At 42.8% G+C, this 24,193-nt stretch overlaps 1 protein-coding gene across 5 annotated transcripts in view; it reads left to right on the top strand.

Annotated features, from left to right (window-relative positions):
• The window catches only part of Dab1 (DAB adaptor protein 1), a 1,070,329-nt gene that overhangs the window by 808,678 nt on the left and 237,458 nt on the right, over positions 1-24,193 (top strand). For 2 of the 5 annotated variants that reach the window (XM_028787235.1, XM_028787239.1), the window contains one exon: positions 17,186-17,387. In XM_028787235.1, coding sequence (XP_028643068.1) covers positions 17,321-17,387 — 67 coding nt within the window. In that variant the 5' untranslated portion in view covers positions 17,186-17,320. Of the gene's footprint in view, positions 1-17,185; positions 17,388-24,193 lie in introns of those variants that run through there. The other 3 variants (XM_028787225.1, XM_028787218.1, XM_028787228.1) reach the window with 2 other exon arrangements.

Below are 24,193 nucleotides of genomic sequence, written 5' to 3'. Positions count from 1 at the left end.
TCTCCCTCCCTTCCTCCCCTCCCCCCTCTCATTTATTGCTTTTTTTCTTTCAAGCACAGAACTAGTTACTCCTGAAGTTTTTCTCTCCTATGATCACATGGCTAGCGGCTGGTGAGAACTTCACATCTAGATTACAGAACTGCTTAAGACCAGGGACCTTGACTTCACTGGACCCTGCCTCGGGCCTCTACCTTGCTGGCCTCCTGTTTTTATGGCCCCCTCTTTCCAGCATGGCGTACTAGAGTCCTCACTGTCCTTAGGTCAGACTGATGCAAGTGTCTTGGGCTCTCTTTTCTCTTTGAAATGCTCTCCCACAATCACCACCAGCCACACCCACCCACCTTCTTGAATGTTTTGCTCTGGTGCTATTTGCCCCTTCTCTGACAACTGCCTTAAAAATGTCCTCTCTGCCTGAAGATGAGACACTCCCCTGCCCCCCTCCACTCTTGTTTTCTTCCCTAGCATCAGCCACATCTGGCATGTTATGTTTGATTTATATTTATGTTTACTGACAACCTCCCTCCTCCAGAAGAACACCAGCTACACTCCAGAACTAAATAACACATGGCACAAAGCCACTTTTAAATGCACTAAGTAGTTTGTTAATCGTGTTAGTCCATAGCTGTATTTGGAGCGGAGGAGAGGTCTGTGCTCTGGTTCTCGCCCTGTTTGCATTTCGAGTAGACCCTTACCTGTGTCTCCCCATGTGACCACACCCTGCCCCACTCCTCTGCTGATCACTTATCAAAGTCACTAGCTGTGAGTTGCACTGTGCCCTTTGTCCCTCTCCCTCCTTTGGTGGCCAGTGTCGCCAGAGGGCTGGTACAGTGGCTTCCTTAGGTGTTTGACTCTGCGGCTTGGTGAGCATGGGTATTGTGCTATTTAATTTCATTTAACTTTTATCTCAGGATAGAGATCTTTATTAGAAATAAATGTGCTCAGCCTATGGGGTTTGTTTGCTTTCAGCATGCTGAGGTATTTCCCATGAGTTCTTTCTCCCTATGCCTGAGGTTCTGAGTACATTTTGTAGAAGCCACTCTGTGGAGCTGACTCAGGGGAAATTATGTTAGAAACAGAGGCCTCCTTCTCTAGAGTATGCAAAAGTTTGATTGCCTTTTTAATTCTTTAAGTTTTTTTTTCTTGAAGTTCTCATTGTCCTTTTGAAAATATCTTCCTCTCCTTTTCTGGGAACGTGAATGGCTGTAGATGTTAATACAATGTGTGTGGGGAAAACAGTCAGTAACAAAAATTGTACTATTTTTTGGACACCAGAGGTGGCCAAGACAGACTAGGAAGCAGGTGACTTCGATAATGGATCTTCATAATGTCCTAACTGGGTGACTTGTACAACCCAGTTAGTCAGTCTTTAGGATGTGAATCCTCCCTTGAGCAATAACAGCTCTAGAATTTTGATAGAGATAGGGCATCTCCAATATCCTCCCTGCCTGGGAGCCTGAACACTGACTGGGGGCCTGACTTGCACTTCACTGTACCTCTGCTGGAGAGAGCTCCAGGTGGACCACTCTCCTTCCCAGAGCCTTCCTTCCTTGGTCTATGCAGTGAGGACCAAAGTTCCTGTTAGGTATTTTCCCAGACAGTATCAAGAGCATTTTATTTGGGTATACTGATGTGGAAACACTTTTGAGCCTTCAGGCTTTGTGATTATCTGAAGCAACTTTTTTTTTTTTTTTTACCCTGTGATTTTTCTGGCTATGTGCCACCAGAACGGAGGGATAAAAGTCGGAGGATGAAAAGGCATAGCACATCATACTGACAGTTTTTAAATTCTGCTTTTAAAATATATTGAGTTTATGTCTCCTTTTTGAACTTTTTATTTTTTTAATCTCCACTTTACATTTTAAGTTCTTGACTTGAGCTTAGGGAAAGGGCTCCTGGCTTGCATGAAGCTTTTCCAAGGCCTAATTGATAGTCTGATATTTTCACCTCTGATTTCTGTGGGTATTTTCCCCTGGATTTCCTGAGGGGAGTAGATCTTTCCTAGCTTCCTGCTGATCACATGACCTCTCTTCCTTGGCGGATCTGAATTACTGAACCTAGAGAGACTTTCAGATGGCAGAAGATTTACAGGGCTAACTGTTTTGTCTAAGCTACCAGTTACTGGGCACCTAATGAAGACCAATTCAGTTTTGTTGTTGTTGCTGTTGTTTGTTTTTGTTTGCTTTTTGTTTTTTATTTTGTTGTGATTTTGGTTTTTCGTGTGTGTGTGTGTGTGTGTGTGTGTGTGTGTGTGTGTGTGTGTGTGTAACCCAATGAGATATCTGGAGTAATTGATTTACTAGTTTGGTTCTTGTAAGCCATTTAGTGTGAATTTGATTATCATGTTCTTGGCCCTTTTCTTTCTGAAGAATGCTCCTAATTTAGATTGTAAACTTTAATGACCAAAGGTTAGAGTTCCTTCCAGAGAGAATATCTTCAGTCTAGTCAGTAGCCCCATAGCATTGGCTAGGGAGCAGAGACTGGGCAGATAGTGAAGGGGTGTGATCTTGACTCAGCAGATGAGGGAAAAAGTGTGGCCTCACTGGGTGGTGCTGAGTAGAGAGGGTTGGGGTAGAAGATCCAGGTTTCTTGGTGTCAACCAGGATGGGAATACCCATACCCACATCCCTAGTCCCCACGCTCTAGGTTTTCAGTCCAGAACTGAGACTCTCATTAAGGAAATATAATAAAGACCCAAGAGTCAGGTGCTATTTTCAAGATATGAAAAAGGATCCTTGAGCCAAAAGACATAAATTCCAGTTCTGTTTTCAGCTCTTGTTTACTTGGAACCCACTGACAGGTGTCTTCTCCAGCCAGGGTAGCCCAAGACCAGTATCATCTGCTTACCTGGGTTGCCATGAGAATAAAATGAGAACACAAAAGGCAAGGTACTTGGTAAACCGTGACAGTAGATATGAGCCAGAAAGAGCCCCTGCGCGAAGAGGAGGAGTCTGCAGGGCGCCCTTCCCCTTGGGGTCCCTGAGCTCCTTTCTTGGCTCTGTTGTTATGCTCTGACAAGGCTTGCTGTCTTCTAAGTCAATGAAAATTGGAGGGGGGTCCGGAGAGGGGGAGAGAGGGGGGGGAGGGGGAGAGAGAGAGAGAGAGAGAGAGAGAGAGAGAGAGAGAGAGAGAGAGAGAGAGAACAAGCAGGAGCACAGTGTTTAGGCCTCAGGCCTCCACCTCCACTTGAGCCTTAAGCAGCTCACCTCTGCTGCCCTGCTGAGCAGGTCAGGGGAGTTAATGATGGAATGTCAGAAAGGCACTTGGGGGGTTTTAGAAACCCTGTCCCATGATATGACATACAAACATGCTGTCAGGAGGCAGAACAGCCATGTCTGCATCTTTAATCATCGTGTCACTTTTGTTAGCCATAATCAGGAGCCCTCTTTGAGTACAGTTGTGGGAGGCCCTCAAGGATATGAGCCTAATGCTCCTTTTAAAAGTTTGCATGAGGAGAGACTATCCACCAAGCTCATTCTCGGCAGGCAGAAATTAATCTGAACTGTTCTCCGAGAATTTACGAGGCAAGTGCTTGCCTGAATAGACAAGGAGCCTAGGGGTATTTTTTGTGGGAGTGATGAGTTGTGAATCTCAATATGATATGTGTGTAAAAAAAAAAAAACAACACAACATTGGTCGTTGTAAGAGAGAAAAGACATTTCAGAGTGTTTGGCAAAGCAGGTTATTTTTAAACTGAGAAAAAAATAGTATTGTAGGGAGTTGAAAGATTTCACAGCTTTATTTATTCAGTTAATATATATGTGGGAGTTTCTTGCATCTTATTAAGACAGATGCAGAGGAAAATGCAAGGGAAATAGATGACCATCTGTGCCCTCAGGTGGCCCTCAGGCTTACTGTGGGATGAGATACAGGAAGATAAGACTGACAGTTCATGCAAGGCAGGCTGGTTTTATGGGGACATTGATACTTATACTTTATGCCAGGCGTTCTTGGGTGTGCTTGGTTTCTGTCAGAGAAATAGTGTCTAGGACTGGGTGTCTCATCAGTTTGTGCCTTAGTTTCTCCTGCTGCAAAATGGGTCTCGTAACAGTTCCCGGGCTAAGCAAAGATTCAATGAGACAGGAGTTTGCTTAGAGCAAACTATGACCCAGAGAAGGCACTTGGATTGTCAATCCGCCTCCCTGCCAACATCTCCTTTCCTTTCTGCACTCCATCCCAAGCACATAGGTGTGGGGTTCCTTAGGCTTTTGAAGAACAGAGGCTGTGGCAGCATGGTCTTCTTAGGATCTGAACTGAGATGTTGAACAGATGCCTTTTCTATGACCCTCTAGATCACTCTCTTCTCTTCCCCAACTTTCTCCCTTGAGTCTCAGAGACTGGCATGTGTGGGATATTTCAGTCTCGTGGTCTGTCTATCTGTCTATCCTTAAGCTTCCTGGATGCTTACTAGAATTTCTGAATCCTGAATCCTGGCAGGAGGAACTGAGTTAGGTCTGTGATTTCCAGCCTTATTTTCAAGTTTCTTTCCACCTTTGGTCTACCACCAAATGTCAACACTCCATTTACAGCAGCCATTTCTCCTAGTTCTGGACAAACTCTACCAGACTTGGCAGAGCTAATGCTGCTCTACTCCTGGGTCTACACTGCCCTTTGAGGTGTCCCTTAAACAAAGCTCACTCTTATATAAGCAATCTCTTTATGAAACCTTCTGAACAATCTTACTATGACTTCAACATCTGATTCCCACTGAAATAGCAAAGAGGGAATAGAGCTTAAATAGGTGAGGAGCTGTGGCATTGGGTGCCTGTCATGCTCTAAATCTGTGTTCTCCAGAGCAGTGATGGAATGTGCTTCATGTGTGCATGAGCACTGAGTAGTTGTGGGTTGGGGGAGATGTCCTGAGGGTCAGGTAAAGTTGGATATCACATCTCATTTCCCAAAACAAATAGTTTTTTGACATTTGGTTTCTTTATTAATTTTTGATGAGTACACATTGACTAAGCAATTCGTATATGGTATAGGAGATAACTATTGGAAAAATTTCCCTTTTCGCTCCAAACATTTATATACGAATTAATTGCAATGAAGGAAAGGCAAATGATATATAACGCATTCCTCTCTCACCCTGAAGCTAAGTGTAGTGTATACTGCCTTCCGTGTCCATTCAGAAGACATTTAAAAAAAAAGACAGAGAGATTCCAATTCTTGGTTTCACTGAGGTAGACACTGGCACTCAAAGATGTCAAGAGGCCACACTGTTGGGTCATGTCTCAGGGACTTGATGGAAGCACAGTTTGTAATCTCAAAATTCAAGAGGCTGAATCTTGGGAGCTTATGCTCCTTTACCAGCCTCAGATAGAACAGCAGAGATTTAAGCATTAAGGATAAGCACGTGCACCTGACTGGAAGCTGTAGGTAACTTGTAGCCCTGTTCCTGGGGCTGGAGGATATCCCCTTCTGTGGCAGCAAGCCCTTCAGTAAGAGTTCATGCTGGAGTTCAGGAACAGTCATGAAGCAGCCTGTCCTTGTGAAGACCAGAGTATGAATTCCTAGCAGGAGGGAGTCTTGGATACCTCCTGGGAACTAAAACTAAATTAGTCCTGTGGTCCCAATAGTTTGGGACTTTGTTTGCTCCCTGAATTGAATACCCTCAGCTCAGCTTCTGCTTCTCCTAAAGTGACCTCCATACTAATTATGAACTTTCTTTCCACCTGTGGGCTGACTCACAACTCCTGCCAGGTCCCTGCTGTGCCGCCTTGGGGCTGGTCTTGTGGATAGAGTCTACATCAGTAAGCTGAGACTCCTGAAGGAGAACACAGGCCTATCTTTTTCTATATTCATTTGTGTAGATTTTCTTGCTCGGCTTCAGAATGAAGAATCAAACCCAGGTCCAGGTATCTGGGACTGGACTTGGGTAAAGGGGGTGTAGAAAGCAGGGTGACACTAACAAATCAACAAGTTTCAGAATTAGAGGCTGGTCATCAGTGGGGGCCATTATTCTCTCCATCACTGTTTGCCCTCTGATGCCAAAGATTGATAGTCATTCTGCATGTGAAATACATCCATGGCATCTCAGTGTCTCTATGGTCTTATCAATCTGAAACATCGTATTTTCTGTAAACCTTATGAGCTCAAAAGTCCACATTTTCATCATCTAACTCATTTTCATCATTTCCCAGAAATTAGGGCATGAACCCTATGGAGGGACATTTTCTGCCTCTTACCAGCATTCTCCTCTCTGTGATGAGTACTTTATGTAGAACATATCAAGTCTGCCAATAGCCTTATGTGGTGTGTATTTCAGTTTTCAGTGACCAGATCAAGTTTCAGGGCTTTAAGTAATATATTCCATGGTACACTTCTTGATCTGTGAGAGAGAGGGGTCATGCAGGCCCTGAGGCTCATGGGAGCTCTCTTAACCATCATCTTCATCTCTGAATTCTGCTACCTGTTAGAATCACCTAGGGAGCTTTTTTTATCCAGGACCTGGGATGTACCCACAAGAATCCATCAAATGAGAGTACCAGTGTGACCTTCAGCATGTACTGACATGTACTGCCTGCAGTGATCATGGGAGCTGTCATTTGTACTGTCTTCTCAGAAACAGTCCCTTGTGTGCAGGAGAATCAGGCCTGTGGTAAGAGGAGGTGTTCTCGTGCAGGAGTGTTTGAGGTGAGGCACTTTGGATGTTGACCAGTGAGTCAGAGAGGCGCTTTCCTGGGAGCACAAACAGCCTTCAGTATTGCTTAGTTGCTTGGGAGTTGCCAAGAGTGATTGTGTTTATGTGTGTGTATGTGTTTCTATGAGATGGTTCAAATAAACATGCACACTAATCAGGGAACAACAGAAACATGACTCCCTTTGTCCAAGCGTCCGTCCTCATTTATGGTTTCAGGAAAACAAGGCCCCACGTTAGCATTGCTTCCTATGCTTTTTGTCAGAAAGATAATTGTGGAAATTGGGTTGCTTCCCATGAAGTGCAGCTCCTTTTGTGGAGAAAATTTGAGGCATCCATGTAGCCCTTTTATAGTAATTGAGATTGGACTAGCAGACCATTAGCAGAGCAAAGAAAGACGATGGTCTGTTTGGGAGGGGAGTGTATTTTTGTTGTTGTTGTTGTTTTGTTTTAGAAGGAAGGTGGTACACATTTGACATTTGAGAAGAGAGAAAAATAGGTTGTCAGTGGTGGGAGAGCATGCCACCGGTCTCTACTTTCTGTAGGGTAGAGGATGGCTTCTGTTAGCGGGACCCTTGAGTGGCCAGATGGGCAGAACTCTTGCAGGAGAAGCAGTCTAATGATCACCGTGTTCTGGAAGCTGTTGGGATGAGTCCACGCCCAAGGTCAGCCTGGAAAGCCAGGTAGCATGGCAGCATCTGTTACACATTTCTCTCAGCTCTCTCCCTCCTCCTCCCTAGCTCTTTGAAGATAATGAAACGCAGTTTGTGGAAGGGAAAGTAAATAGGACCTGATATGTTTTAAGTAAATCAGCAGGTCAAAGCTGCCAAATGTAACATTTGCTTATTTAAGACCTCTTTTTTCTGAGAGGGACTCATTAAATACTTGTCTCTTCTTTTTGCAAGACCCCAGGGGAGAGTGATCTTTTGCCTGGGCAGTACAGAAGGGGTCAAAATGAAGGAGAGTGCCATGCCTAAATAGGCCTGTAGGGGGTTCTGAGAAGATTATTATGTTGGGGGAGGCAGTGTGGTACCTGGCTGGTACCTTTGCCCTGGGTGGATGAAGCAGCAGCTAGCCCATGCTCCATCTCTCTAAACCTCTGGACATCTGAAGTCAGCTTTGCAGAGTAGCGCTGAGAGGCTGAACACTGAACTGATTTGATTGGCAGACACTGATTAATAGCCCTGTTCTTACCTTTCCTGCGTGAAGATTTATTTATCTGGGACGTCTCAGGTGATGGCCATGGGAAAGCAGAAGCCTTTAAACCAAGAAACTCTTCTAATATAGGCATGTCATCATTCCCATCCTGGTTGCTGGCCTTTAGCACCTTAGCTAACACAATAGTGACAGAACTGGAACATTCCCTGTTGCTCCCCTCTGGTACCAGTCAGCAGTCACCATGTAGCTGCAAAGAATGACGGAAATCTGTACCAGTCTATGTTTTTACCCATATGCTTGCCTGGTTTATTTGCTAATTGCTATTACTGAATTCCCAAGATGTCGGGTGGTTTATAAGAATAGCTCATGTTCCCTATTCTCTGTCCTTATTTGTCTCCTTCTCTAGCATATAGTTCTGTCTCTATCTCTGTCTCTGCCTCTGTCTCTGTGGTCTCCATCTCTGTCAGTTAGAATTTTGTTTCTCCATTTGGCTGGCATTCACTGGCTTTTCAGAAATCACCTGTAGCATGCCTTCTTCCCTGTCTTACTCCTTGTAGTTATTGACAACATCTACTGCTGCCACTTGGCCCCAGACTGAGGTAGAGCCCTATCTGTGCACCACTCTGCCGACTTTCCTTGTACTGCACAGTGGCTTTCTCTGGTTACCTACTTAGGAACCACTTGAATGGCTTGATGCTGGATAACTTGCCATTATTTCTTTCTGAGCCCCCAGAGTAGAGGATTCCAAGAGAACAGGTTTTCAGTAGCCACTTTACCAGTGACTCAGTAGTCTTGTCTTTAAGGTTCTTATATGCTTCCTGCACAATACACTGGGGCCCTGTGTCTGTGAATGGTGCCGTCTCAAGGGGGCCAGGTATGCTTCTATTCAAAGTGGGGTGGTGCAATGTCTATCTAAGACAGTAGACATATAGCTGTATTAAAAGATAGGGAATAAAGGACCAGAGAGATTGCTCTGTGATTAAAAACACTTACTGCTCTTCCTGAGGACCTCAGTTTGATTCCCATGTCTACATGGCAGTTTGTAACCATAGTAATTCTAACTCCAGAGGATGTGATGCCCTCTACATAAAGCAAATAAGTTATATAGAGATGATGCCAGTTCCAGGGGCTCTACCACTCTCTTCTAGCCTCCATACACACATGTGGTGCACAGACATACACACAGGCAAAACATTTATACATGTGTAAAATAATAAGAACTTGAAAAAATGGGAATTAGGCTGAGAATGGCAAGAAGGTGAGGTAGGGATAGGGCAGCATCGAGCAGAGGGAACAAAAGCAAGCTGCTGTGACATTCCGTGCTGCTTGGTTCATTTGGCTTCTGAAAACACCCACCAAGATAGAAAGTTTCCCCATTTCTCAGATAGGGAAAACCTAAGCTATGTGGGCAGGCATGTAGGAGTCGGGATGCTGTCAGGCAGGATTCAAATTCAGTCTCTGGACAGCTTGTTAAGTTTACAGCCCGTTGCTTTGTGGATTGGTGTTGTGGAATAAGAGACCAGGGTTTTAGAAGGGCTTGCAGTATTGTAAGCAATGGCAAGGTGTCTTGAGGGTCATATACATAGTTTGCCTTCCCATCTGTCTATCTGTTTGCCATCTTTTTCTTTTCTTAAGTTTTTTTTTTGTTTTGTTATTGTTTGGTTTTTCCTTATATAGAGTTTCGTGTAACCCAGGCTGGCTCAGATTTAGAGTGTATCTGAGGGTAGCCCTGACTTACTGATCTCACTGCCTTTATTGTCCAAGTGTTGGGATTATATCTCTGTTCTCACACCTTTTAAAATATCCTCAATGATACAAAGTGAGTTTTCATGGTCCTAAAATATTTCATGGAACTCTATGATTCATTAGAGAAATGAAACTTCCCTAACTGCCACGTGGCTCTCGCAGAAGCCTCTTTGATATTGCTAGAACCTGGTTCTGTTTTGCTTTAGATTTGATTAGACAAAGGCATATTCCAGTGTCCCTGGCTTCTGGAAGCTGCAGGCCTTTGAACAGTGGCTCCTCCTGCCTGTCCCATCACTAAGCACATTTCCTCAGACCTTTCCCTTGTTCCCATTCCTATCAACCTGTGGAATTAATTTCATTACTATTCCTTTAAAAATTATGCAATCTGATAAAATTATACATAGTCTAATTCTAGATTTTTCCCTAGAAAAGTGAAACTAACAGATATTACATAGCAAGTAATTATTTATTTTTTTACATTAGTTTGGAAAAGGAGAAATATTTTTTGTTCATAAACTATTTTAAATGAGTTCAGCTTACATCTGTTTTGGCCTTTTTCAAAGCTCTGCTGCTTTGGGCCAGCAAGATAGTTCAGAGTGGAAAAGAGCTTACTCTGCAAGCCTGGAGACCTGAGTTCTGTCCCTGGAAGCCATATAAAAATTGGAGAGAGCTAATTTCATGAAGTTGTTCTCTGATCGCCATATGTGTGCTGAGACATACATGTCTGCCCTCATATCTCTCTTCGTCCCTCTCTCACTCCCTCCTTCTTTCTCTTCCTCTCATCTCTGTCTCTCTGTCTCTCTGTCTCTCTGTCTCTCTCTCTCTCTCTCTCTCTTACACACACACACACACACACACAAACACACATAAATAATTTTAAAAGCAGAAACAGAAATATTTCTGCTAGTACTGTGTGCTGGGATCTAAACTAAGCTATAGTGTGTGTGTGTGTGTGTGTGTGTGTATGTGTGTGTGTGTAAAATGGAAATCCTAAAATTGGCCAAAAAAAAAAACCGAAAAAAGTGAAGGGATATGAGTTTACTTAAGCCTTTTACTTAGGCTAACAATGATGTTTTATCTCATGTGATTTGTCATGTACAGCTATTATGTTTTAGATATTACATGCATATGCACATGTGCACTTGCATGTACATAATTTTCTTCTAGATTATTTCAAAGTAATCTAGATATGTCTTGGCCCTTCTAAACATTTGATGTATTTGCCCCAAGAACAGATATATTCTCTTATATAACCATAGAAAAGTTGTCAAATAAATTTAACATTGATACAGTATTCTTACCTAATAGAGTTTTAATTGTCACTAAGATTTCCACTGTGGTACATCTTTTTTCTTCACAACAGAACCCTGCACATAGTTCATATCTTTGATGTGTTTAGTTTATTTTTGCCAAAACTCTTTCTAGCCTTTCTTTGTGGTTTATTGCATTTTGGAGAACATAGTCCCTCATTGCCTCCCAATTTGAAAGGTGTAACCTGAGCAGATACCTGGCCAGGAGGCTTAGCAGGGTCTGAGGAGCTGCATTTTCAGGCTGTACCTCCTCTGCGTCCTCCTTGTTGACACTGATCTTCATAATTTAATCAAGATGCTGTTCAACTCCTATTGCATGATTACAAATTTCCCTTTGGAACCCACAGATTAAGTGGGAAGACACTTTAAGACCTGCAGAGTCCTATTCCTCATGAAAAATTCCCAGATCTACACTTGTTTAGGATTAGTATCTAAGTAGTCTCTACTCTGGTGGCTGCAAAATGTCGCTGTATAGTTGTATTTGTGTTTCTCTCTTGTTCCTGTCATTCTGTGTTGGCATCCTCTCTGTACAAGACAGCCTCCCAGCCATTCCCTTTGTTCACCTGTCAGCAGGGTTGGGCATATCCGGCATAGCTCCAGGGATTTGGACCTGATTGGGATGGTGAGGGACTAAAGAAACAACAAACACACAGAAAAACAGAAGAACTAGGACCAGCTGGAGTGGGTACTCAACCCTTAGCCTCCTGGAAGCTCAGCCAGTTTCTTATATAGAGTTGGCCAGAGAAGCAGGGTTATTCAGCACTGTTGGACAAGAAATTAAGATGAATGTGTTAAAGTTAAGGAAGAAGCAAGGTTTGGGTATAAAACTAGACCAGTAGAAGCAGTATCTGTAGAGGAACAGATGAGGCTGTAAATAACCAGAAGGTAGGGAAGCTATGAAGGATATTTTCTTCACATATTGTCAAGACTTGGTCCCTTGAGGAAACCTTTGTATCTCTCTGAGCCCTAGGTCATGGGTTCCTCAATATGGTTGTGCTAATGTCCACTGCACACAGGACTGTTGGACTTAAATCATGTTAAGTCCATGTCAATGTTAACAGGACTTGACTCATGGGGGCCTTCTCTGCTTTCTACCCGTATGGATTTATAGATTTCTGTTTTATTCAATGATGTATCATTTCCTGTCATCTTGCTGCTTAAAGCATTCTACCTGAGGCAGTTCTAGGACCTTTTCTCCTTTAGTTTTCCATTGAGCACTTCTTCACTTTTTGAAAGAACATGACATTTGAGCTGGTCTTGTTCCTAAATACTCCAGCCCCAGCTTCTTATAAAAAAATGAAGGTAGAAGCCACCCTCTAAGTTGGGGGTATCTCACAGTCCCTGGGACACTTTGCTTCTTTGCCTTTTTAGAGTTGAAAACACACACACACACACACACACACACACACACACACATCATTTAGGTTTCATCCCCTGAAACCTCCAATTTCAAATCTGCTATCTAGTGTTCTTTCCTGCATTACTCTTTCTATATAGTCGAACATATCTTCTTCTTTGCTGAGAACCTTGACTCCCGAGACATCTGTGCACTCCTCCCTTGCTCTGTAATGTGTCAGATATAGTTTCGGATTTCTTTTGCCTGTAGCCATACAGAAAGCAGAAACACCTTCTAAATAGGTTTGGCATTTCCTTCTTAGACGTCAGATGCTCTCTCTGCCCAAGATGGAGTGTTTGCAGTTAAACCACAGTTTCCTAAGTGACTTGGTCTATCTCTCCCATCCCAACTTTGCATCACTGGGTTTCTGATTCTCATGGCTCATACAACTGAAACAATCTGCATCGTTTTTTTCATGACCCCCAATTCAAGGGAATCCTGTTCATCTCCAGCTGTATAGAACAGTGTACAGAGTCTACAAAGAGCTACCAGCTGTCATCCTTTGTCATGACACTTCAACCTGCCACCTGGTCACTGCACCACCCAGTCCTCTTTTGTATAGAAATCATCACTCTTTCCTGGCTTATTTGCCCTGGTGCTGTTTTCAAAAAAGCTTTCCATTTAGATCTTGCAGCAACAACAGCAGCAGCAGCAAAGCAACAAAAGGTGGTCTGCTTTACATACTGAGCTGACTTTGTTGCTGGTGGGGGGGGTGCACTCTCTTTTACTTTCAAATCCCTTACACCCTGTCTTGCAGTTTTTAATTTAATGATGAAGAAGCCAAAGCTGTGTGCCTGTACCTTGCAAACTTTTGTTCCTTGCTAAACTGGCCTGTTTCGTGCACTTGCAGTTTGGACAACACTGAGGAAGATGTCCTGCAGTGCCAACCACAGTGATAGTTGGGTGCAGTTTTCAGTGGTACACATATGGAGTGCTGATACTGAATGTCTTCAGATTCCAAGGCACTCGTTGTCTTATTCTTTTTGAAAGAAATATGTACCCTTCTTGGCATGACATATAAAACTTGTATCAAGGTGAGGTACAAATTTCATAGCATAAAATGAACCATTTAAAAATGTTTTTATTATACTTATCACAGATGATATTTGCAAACCCAGCCTTCATCCCCATCTAATTCCAAAAAAAAAAAAATTCCATCACCTCTCCAAATTGAGCATGGGTGAATTGAGCAGACTCTTTTACTATCAGCCTTGTCCAAACAACCACTGACCTGCTTGGAGGGGGGATTTACCTGTCTTGACCATTTCCTAGAAATGAAACCATACTCTATGCAGTTGTCTTTGTGTAACTCCTTTCACTTGGCAGATGTTGCCAGGATTCCTCCATGTTACAGCTTGCGCCTCTGTCATGTTCATTTTAACAGCCGAGTAATGGTCCATGGGGACCACACAGTCCTCATTCATTCTTCCATGGATGTGCAGTGTGAGGGGGGTGGAGACTGGCTTCTGCTTCATTCTAAGCCATGTGTTTGCCATATGACCTTGAATACGTCCTCACATAACTGAGTTCCAATTTTCTCATTTGCTGAAGAAAAATATGACATCTAACTCTTCATATTGATGAAATGATTGAATAAGAAATGTCTGAAAAGTGTTTAGCCTCAGTAAGCCTTTTTACCACAAGACTCTATGGTGGGGGAAGGACTATATAAATTTGCGTTATAGTTTGTGATTATTCTCTGTTAGAGTTACCAACCCCCCCCCTGCTTTGTTTTTCAAGAAGAGGCAGATCTGTCTCTTCTGTTTTGTGGTAGGGTGGGTTTAGCCCCCACACCATCTCTTCCCCAACACAGGATTTTACATTTCAGAAGCAGTTCACTAGACAGAATGTCTGTAGTGGAATGTTACATAATTCACATTTAGACTTGAAGAGCTCATTATAAAAAACCTGACACACTTCAGAAATATTAAATTACTGCAGATTGTGTGGAGCAAAGAAACATTATTGAAGCATTTCAAAATTCCAGACGAGCCTGAATTTAACTGATAGGGTTTCACAGCTTTTACTGTGGAAAACGATTTGAGTTGTCACATGGTTTCTGGCCCTGGAGGCCTTTAATCTCCTTAATTACAAAGAAATGAATTTCCTAAATAATTTGGAGTTACTTCACAGAATTCGCTCAACCTCTGGCTTTTGGAAATTTAAAGGAGATGCCAGGCCCTTGCTGTGTGCCTTTTCCACCACATCTTCCCTAGCTAAGTTTCCATTCAGAACGGCTCTGGTGTTTCCCATCACTATTGATACAGGGAGGTACTTCAGAGAGTCACAAGTAATGCTCATAGGACTTGAATGTATCACACTTTGCCAAACAAGAGACTCTGGATGCCCAGGGGAAATGGAGAGGCACTAGATGTTGGCTTTTGAAGTAGAAGGAGAGAAAATAGTCCAAATTTTATCCATTTTCATAGGGCAGCTTTTGAGAATCTTTGAAATTATATAATCCCATGTCTGTGAGCTCCTTTCTATATTTAGGGATTAGACACCTACTGTATACAACACCAGAAGAATGGGACGATCTGATACCCTGCCACTTCCCGTACTTTGTTCATTCTCAGAAAGCAGACTTAAGCTCACTCAGTTTCCCCTCCACCAGTGGTCTCATACTGAGCACGAGGTCTTGATTAAACCACACAAGAAACTCTGGCCTCTTATTTATGAAGTGCTTGTCAAGAGGGTCTACTTGGCTGTCTTTCAGACCTGTGAGGTGTGCTCTCACTCAGTTCTACAGTGACTTTGTTGATTGGGCAACATTAGCTCCATCATCCAGGAGGGAGGGAAACTGAGGCAGGGAAAGCTCAGTGGCTTCCTCAGTGTTACAGGGCTGCCTGGGCAGCTGTCAAAACTCTGAATTTAGCCAAAAACAGTCTACTTTACTAAAGAACTGAGGGTGTTTCCCAACTGGACGATCTTTTTGAAGTGAACCTCAAGGGGTTGGATGAATCTCAGGGCAGACCTAATAGAAGAGAGCCGATGGCAATCAGAGACACAAGGGAGGGGTGGGAAAATGACCTCCCCACCAGTCAACAAACTTTCTGTGAGACTTGAGCTTCCTTTCATTCATTAGATTAGTGAATTCCAGTCTCTTTGCCATTGCACATGACAAGCCTTCTTCCTGTTTAAAAAAATACCCATGCATTTACTTGCATGTTTGTACTACATGTGTTTATGGGGGTCCTTCTCACTGTGTGTTCAACAAAAGGGTTGTTGTTCAGGATCAGGTAGAATATGGCTAATCCCATGGGCAGATTTAATGGAAGTAAACCAAAGTATATGCTTGCTCCTTTCAGCCTCAGCATGCCGGGCATCTGTGTCGTCTTTGGTTCTGGTCATGCACATGTCTTGCTGCTTTCCACAGCACTGATACTTCTGCTAGGTTTCACTTTGTGGAGTAGCAGCAGGCTGCCAGAATTGCATGGTGTTTGTTTACACGCAATTTACACTAGAGTCTAGTAAATATTTATTGCAATAAAGTGATGATATTAAGAGTATGTCAATATGTGACCAATAATTGTGGCTCTGCTGTACCCTATGGGACGTGTCTTTGAAAAGAAGGTGAGGTATGTACAGGATGCTCTAAAGATGATGAAGACGTTCTCATTTTTTAATGTGTGGTTTCAGAAAGTCCATTCTACAAAGGCAATTATCTCTTTTCTTTACCTGTAACATAGATCTTCTAATTCAAGTGCTTACACGCAGAGATAGTATCCTTTGAAAGAAAATAATTAGGTTATTTTTAAAAATCTAACCAGGTATCATTGAATAAGGTGAACACTGCCTCACAATTAAGTTTGAATGTAATTTTATATGGCTTTCATATTAAGCCTTATAGTTAAGCCATCTTTAATTGTCATGATTAAGAGGGCTAGGTCATTATTCTTTTTTTGAGCTGCAACTGGCATTCAAGGCCAGTGCTCTTAGATTAAGCAGTTCCAATTCTGCAGAACGAGCTAAAAATTGGTTGTACGATTTCAAGAAGCGTTTCTAGTATCTTTTTTTTTTCTTCTTAATATCGATAGTGGATAACTAGTGAGATGTTTATTCTCAGTGGATTCTCAGCTACAACTATCAGATAGGGGCTGGGGAAAAACTATTGACAAAGGCAGTTTGTTTATTCAATTTAAATGAGATCTAAGGCGACAGTGCATGTGTAGCATTGAGGTCAGCATATCGAGCGTGTCTAGTAAGTGCATAGTAAATGCTAGCTTTAATTGAAGTATCTGTTGTTGTAATCATTGTCACTCTCGCCATAATGGCATCTATTCTTCATAATATTCAGAATTGTGTAATACATGTTCAGGAAAGATAGAGTGAACAAAACATAGGTCTCCCATTCCTATCCCCTTTCCTTTCTTTCCCCACATTAAATGCTTGTCTGCCCTTACAGCTAAGGGAAAAGCTGACATAAAAATTGGCTTGCTGCAAACTTCCTCAGCCCCATTTGTCACCTTACCCTTGGAGCCCAATTGCATGTCAACTCTGTCCCCTCTGATGCCTGCCAGTGAGGGACAGACTGTAGGTCACTCCCCTATGATCTGCCTTAACTGTTCAGGCTCTGATCAAGCTTGGCTGATGGATGGGTGGCTTGTTGTTGGAAATGTCTCCACGGGGCTGGTCAGGAAATATGTCTTTGTGATATTTTCTGGGTGGCATCTACTGCTTGGCCATCAGGAACATGGGCAACAAAGAGCTAGAGTTTGCTGCTTTTGAAAATTTAAGTTTCTTCGCTTTGCAGAGAATGTGCTCATTCTCATTGTGGTGTAAACCCCATCCACGGCCTCGTAAACTCAGACTGAGAAGAACACATTCGTCCACAAAGGCTAAGATGTTCTTCCTGTTGCATGCTCGCTGGTTCATTTCCTAACATTTCTCGTCAACCCAGAAGGACCATGATTCTGACTATTTTCTTGCTTTGATTTGCAGCACTCCAACAGAGTGAATGACATGCACGGTGTGGGGTGTCCTTTCTGAAGGGAGGAGCCTTTCTCTTGGAGAGGATCCTCGATGAGCCTGGCCGAGGCCCGGGGTCTGTGTGAAGAGGACTAAGGATTAAGTAGGATGTCAACTGAGACAGAACTTCAAGTAGCTGTGAAAACCAGCGCCAAGAAAGACTCCAGGAAGAAAGGTAGGGCTAACCGCACACCCTTCACAAGGCTTACTTCTCTGTGTTAACCCTAGAATGATAGATAAACAGAGCTGGCAGAACTGGGCAGCGGGTGTTGCTTTTATGTTGGTTTTGTACTCATGTTTTGATGGCTATTTTTGGCCAGGAGCAATCCCTAGTTATTCTTGTAAGACACAGGGCCCTTCTGCTTATGTCCTCTAGCCACTTCTCCATCAATGTCAACCCCTGTTGTCCTCAGTCCCCACCTCTGCTCCCACTCCAACTTTCTCCCTGCTGCATTTGTCTTTTGCATACTGCCCTGCTCCTCAGACTCTGACCACAGCAGGCTCCTGAGGGCTGATTACAGCACACTGTGGAGTCCATCCCCAGTAAGTGCCCAGTATCTGCAGACTACACTGCTAATGAGTTCCCAGGCGATGCCAGTCTGGAGGCCACACTGAAAACCATGGAGCCATCAACAGAAAGCCTGTTCTTGTTCATTGCCTTTCCTTCATGGATCAGTACCCGTTATCCAGGCTGGGTTTTATGCAACCTCCTGAGTCTTTTCTCAGTCCCCAATGGAGATGGCAGCTTCTTTGCTTTGCTTAAGTTGCATTTTTGTAGTGTCTCACTTTATTGAAAGTGTCTTCTCTTTTTATGAGTCATCTGGAGTAGCAACTCTTAGAGCTAGTCCCTGTGCTCACCCTAGAACTCTCAGCACATGGGAAGTACATAAGAGAAAGTACACAGATACCAGGTGATGAGGATTGATATGTCCAGAGTCCCTTACAAAGGTCATTCTATTGTTATGCATACTTTGGAGGGAGAGCTGGTTCCATGGCTTTATGAATATGCCTACACCCTTTGGTGGTTAGAAGTGTGCTTATGCTCTCTCTCTCTCTCTCTCTCTCTCTCTCTCTTTCTCTCTCTCTCTCTCCCTTCCTCCCTTTCTTCCTCCCTCCCTTCCTCCCTCCCTCTCTCTCCCTCTCTCCCCCCCACTCTGTATGTGTGTTCCTGTGTGTATCTGTGTGTGATGAATGTTGTGTATTATATGTGTTATGTATATATGTGTGTTATGTGTATATGTGTATGTTGTGGTGTGTGTGTATGTTTATCCCCATGGTGTCAATTCCTCTCTTCTGTCTTCTCAGCTGTATACAAGAAGTTTAGAAGAGTTCTTTCTGGATTTAAAATTTTTGTGGGTTTGCAAATCAGGATGCCCTTGGTTTCTGTGTGCCTTTGGTGATTTGTTGGAGGCATCACTGTGGCTGCTGAGTCATGTTTTGTGATGGCATCTGACTGGCACCTGAGAAGCGCTGGCCATATGAATCCACATTCAGCCCCTGGGCTATCAGGACTCCAGGGCGGACTGTAAATTTTGTGTTTGATGTTTATATGAAACACAAATATTTTCGAGACAGTCTGTTTTATTGCCTGAAACTTCATGTAGACCTTGCTTTTTATGCCTCCCAGTCTGAGAGTAATAGACAAAAAGCAAATGGACAAGGGAACAGGAGAGACTGCCGTGTGGGGAGAAGGTTGTAAAGTCTGGTGGGCTCTAGAATTCAAATGCTTTTGCAGTTGAAGCTGATAAGTTGTATTTTTGCTTCAAAATTAACCTTTCCACTAAACTTATGCTCTTGAATGTTTAATGACTTAAAATTTTATCTTAGAGAGTATTTTAATGTGCAAAACTCAGCAATCTGAAGAGAGCGTTTTTAGGCTTTTCAGCACACTAATTTAAGGATTTGGACGTGATAGAAGAGTTAAGGCGGCCCTTTTACATCCTCCTTACCTTCACTTCCTCAGAATCTATATGGCTAACATAAAATATATTGGAGGAGTATCACTTCTTTCTGAGATTGTGGAGTCTGGGAAGGCAAGCCCCAAGTTCACGTTCTGACTGTGCCACTCCCTCCACTCTTGTTCTTAGACCAAAGGGTCCACCTCCCCAGCCTCATTTTCCTCTCCAATAAAATAAGCTGTGATAGTATATACTCAAAGGCTGACTGTATCAGTTCATTTAAATAAGGCAAATAAAATCTATAGCTTAGAACTTGGCATGTGTTAAGTGGTCAGCCAATACTAACAGGCTATTTTCTAACTGTAATTGATTTGTAAGGACGCTGACTATAGCCTTACCAAAACCATCATAAACGCAACATAAACTGGGCAGGATTCGAATACATTCTGACGTAGCTGATGGGGAGGCCTCTGTCATTAGGTCACTTAGATTCCAGTGGGAAATGAACCACTACTTGATTATGTAAATTGAGGTGGGAACTCACCCACTTTGGGCAGTTCTATTCCATAGATATGGGATCTTGAGAGAAGAAACTGCCAACAATCATTCAGTGGGTCAGGATGAGTTGTGATAGTTGTTGCTAATGGTCAGTTTGACAGAACAGAGAATCATGTGGGAAATGAGACTCTTGATTACATAAGTTGAGGTGGGAACCTACCCACCGTGGAAGGTTCCATTACCTAGGTATGGGATCTTGGACTATGTAAGAGTTGAGAATGTGAGCTAAGCATTAGTGTACATGCATTCATTGCTCTCTTCTGACAGCAGATACAATATTACCGCTGCTTCAACCTTCTGTTGCCTTGATTTCCCCACTCAGATTGACTATACCTTGACCTGTGAGCTAAAACAAACTTTCTCCCTTCTGTTGCTTTTTTTACAATAGGAATTTTAAAATAGTAATAAAAAGAAACTATCATTCAAGCTAGGGCTAGAACCTGGGAATACCTCCTTGGCTGGAGTACTTTCAGCTCAACAGATTCCAAACACCTTCTAGTTTTAGCATTAGCCCCATTGACCTGCCTATCTTTGTTTTTCATACCATTACTTGCAGCAAAGACTTCTGGGAAGAGTTGGTGCTCTTCTTGCATGATAGCCATTTCAGACAAGCTCTCCCTAATGAGCCTAAGTCTTATGGTTGCTCCTTTGCATATACAAGAGTATCAGGAGGCCTGTACATCAGAAGACATGTTTCCATTCATTGGATTGTTGCAGTCATTACAGTGTATACATTCTGTGGAGTTTTCTGTGTCTCAGTGCTATGTGGTCAGAGGAATGAAACATTCCAAGGATTTTACTAGTTAATGGACAGGGACATGGACACTGGAACCAGGTAACCTATGGTGCTACTCTGTCTTGGTAATTGTTTTGTTTGTTTTTTTTCATAATGAAGTAATTGTTTACCTTCTTCACTGACTTTGAGCTATTCACACTTTAAAGTGCTTCAAACCAACGATTTTGTTACAAGATGACATAAATCTCCCTGAGGTTGGTCAGTAAAGCTCATGGAGGCAGGTTTTGGAGAAAGCAGTAATGGATGGTTTCAGGCCAGTCTATCTTGATGGTGAGCCTGGCTCTCCCATCATATGCCGTGCAGTGGGAAGAGGCTTCTGTGTTTTCTGAAATCACTGATCCTGAATTTGTTAACAGATACTGCACTCAGTGTAGTCATTCCCTGAAGACAAATTCATCCCCAGAGGCTGACTGGATGCCTTAGATTGAAACCTCATTCTAATTGATTCTCTTGAAGAAACCTGGGTTTCCTCAAACTGCCATTTGTCCTTCTAGCAGTGTAGCCCATAGGGCAGCACATCAAACCCGTTACCATGTGGTCCTCTACCTCGCTGTAGCTGAGCCACACTGATCTCCCGGTCCGAGGATGTGCCTCTGTGTCTTTAGTGGAGATGGTACCCTTGTGTGGATCATCTCCCTCATCCTGGCCACTTGTTACTCACGGTCACATTCTAGCATGCAGTGACCATTGCACTGGGCCATTATCCTTAACCTTTCAAGCCTCTTTGCATCCTCAGTTAATGAATCACTATTATCAGCATGTGTGACAAGTTGCATGTCTTTCCAACCCATTAATTCTTTATCTCCTAACTGTCCTCTTCCTAAAGGTACTCCAAGCTAGCTCTTATCTCTCATCTGGAATGTTCTGTAGACTCCTAAGTGTGTTCTGAGATTTCCTGTATTAGACATCTCCAACCTTGTGTTGATTTGATCAGGAGATTTGATCATGTCAGTCTGCTTTAAACCTGCAGTGAGAGGTTCCCGATTCCTCAGCTTATCTCTACGTCTAAGAAGCCGTGTGTCCTCGCCCTTCCTTATCTTTCCACGCACGTGCCCTTCCACTCTTCATAATCGTAGTTCATACAGTGGCTCAAGCAAATGAATTTCAATGTACTCACCCCACTGTGTTGCTTTTGCTTTGGGGGATTTGCATGTGCCTTTTCTTCTCCGAGGAAGAAATTCTTCTTTATTTTTTTCAAAGCTAACCCCATGTATGCAGTTTCAAGTTAGATGTTTTTCCTTCTAGAAATACTTGGTGATCTGTTACTCCTCTCCCATCCCATCCTGGGGCTTTCAAACTACTCCTATTAATAACCACAACATGTTAATTTAAGGGGTATATTTTTTCCCTCCTCTTTTCACTTACAAGGCTCAGAATTCTGAAGGAACAGATCTATTCAGTCACTCATCTCTGCACTGAGCACTGAAGTTTCAGGGAAAAGGGATGCAGCAGTGTTTAAAGTATGCCCATACGAGTGCAGAAATGAATTCAGAGCAATAAGGCTCGTCTGCTCCCCTGGTCTGGGTAGGTCCAACAGCATTGGTCACCACTCAGGTTACCACATTGGCTGCAGTTCTGCACTCATCTTTTAACTATTTCTCAGCCTCTACTGTCAACTGTGGGTTCCTCACACAGCACTTGGCACATGGTATAGGTTCAGTCCGTGCTCAGTGAGTAAATTTTCATAAAGTAAGCAGGGGAAGGGCTTGCATAAAGAGAAAGGAAAAGAAAATAAAAAAGAATACAAACATCTTTCAGAAGCACTTTGCCTCCTGAGGTTCTTGTTATGTGACATTCAAAATTCTTGCCATTCCGGGAGTTTCTCCTCCTGTCTGGATGTGTGTCCAATCATGTCTGGTGCTGTAATTTAGCATGATGTGGCCCATATTGGTAGTAAGAGCTATACGATTTGCTGTATTAGTTCATCCCACTGCTTCATTAAGCTCAGTGTGCTGCCTCTGGCAGTGGCTAGGCCTGAATTTTGATGTTTGGAAGAACAAAGCCCTTCATTTTAGCCCTTTAAGTCCTCAGAAAGCTGGGAGTCAGGTTAAGTGTATGCGCCTTCTCAGAGTTAGAGGGTCTGTGTCTTTGCACATAATCAACAAATGGACTAGAATATGGGACTTTGTTATTTCTGTGAGTTTGCTTAGCAGATGTATCCAGGTGTTCTGGGATTTCAGAAATCTCTCCTTCTGTAGCATGGCCAGAGAACACCTGCTCCAATCCTAAGTGTGCCTACATGCCCATCAGGAGAGCACCACAGAGGTCCAAGGTGGCAGCAGAGAATACAGTAACTTAAATTATCTTCACAAGGAAGGCTGGAGAGATGGCTTTGTGGTTACACACACTTGCTGTTCTTTCAGAAGAGCCAGGTTAGGTCCCTATGAAAAACACACACTCTACAGGCACTAAGTTGCATGTGGCATTTGTGTGTGTGAACACACATACACACACACACACACACACACACACTTTTAGGTGAAACACCTAAATATATAAAAATTTAAAAAACTAAAAGGAAATCTCACTTTTTCAAAGCTTTGTGTTTGATAGTACCATTTTCCAGATGAGGAAATGTGTGCTCCTAAGTTGAGGTGTTCAGGGCAACCCAGCATGCATATGGAAAACTGTCATCTTAAATGTCAAGACTAAAGGATCCATTGCATAGTATTTATGTACTATACCATATAGAAGTCACTCTGTTCCACTACTTTCCAGCAGTTACTGTTGAGTAAAGCTTCAGCAAAACCCTGGGTCCCAGGGCCCTCCTTCCCACTGTGATGCAGTAACTTTAAATTCTGTTTACCTTCATAAAGAACCTATTTGTGATTGTAGAGTCTTCCTTCCAGTTTGGGGAACACCATCATTTGAGTCTTTTACATCCCCTGGCTGGTCATACTGCTTTAGGGAGGTCTCACATGCTAATTGTTAAATCAGAGGCATGAAAAGCCACACAGAAACTCACACATTGGACGGAGCCCAGCCGATGATGAATAGCAGACCTGAATCTTATCATGTATTTCAGGATGATGTACGGTACTGTTGGAAACTGCCTTTGACAAATGTGCACGGGAAGGGGAATTATCTCCAACAATGAAAAATGTTCTTATTATGTGATCCTAAAAAGGATCAGGACCCCTATCATTGGGAAGATGATCACCCCTATATTCCTTATTAACAGCAGTACAGAAGTGTGTGTTAAAGACATTGGACATTGCACAGAGGCGGTGATGGATAACATGAGTGTTGAAATCAGGTCGGACGGAGGAAGGCTGCCTGATGGTTGATAGCAAGTCCAAAGCTTGCAACTGAGTAAGGTCTCTTTTAGCCCCCACTTCATGAGGATCTGTGAAATTTGTTCTGCCCTTTCTGTCAGTATCCAATAGCTTTTAGTAAGTTCAATGTTATACTTTAACTAGTAGAAAGTACATGATATAAGTTGGCAAGAAATAAAACAGATTCGCAAGTGATTTTTAATACTTACTTTAATTCTCTTTTCACAATTTGCACCCTTCTGTTGAACCTGTAAAAGTCATGGATATTCAGCAACTCTGGTCCACAGCCAGAAGTTGGAAGTTGGGATTTAAACCTGAGAAGACTACATTCATCTCATGCTTTGTTGACCATAGTATCCTTTAGTGAAAAACTTCCTGGGATTCAGAGTGATGGATCAGATGAGCGCGTACAGAATGGTGGAAGGAGCCCTAATTCATTTGTTTACACAGAGCA

Source organism: Grammomys surdaster, unplaced genomic scaffold (genome assembly GCF_004785775.1).
Source record: "Grammomys surdaster isolate TR1022 unplaced genomic scaffold, NIH_TR_1.0 100, whole genome shotgun sequence".
Lineage (NCBI taxonomy): Eukaryota > Metazoa > Chordata > Mammalia > Rodentia > Muridae > Grammomys > Grammomys surdaster.
This window is presented reverse-complemented; position numbering and strand designations above follow the sequence as displayed.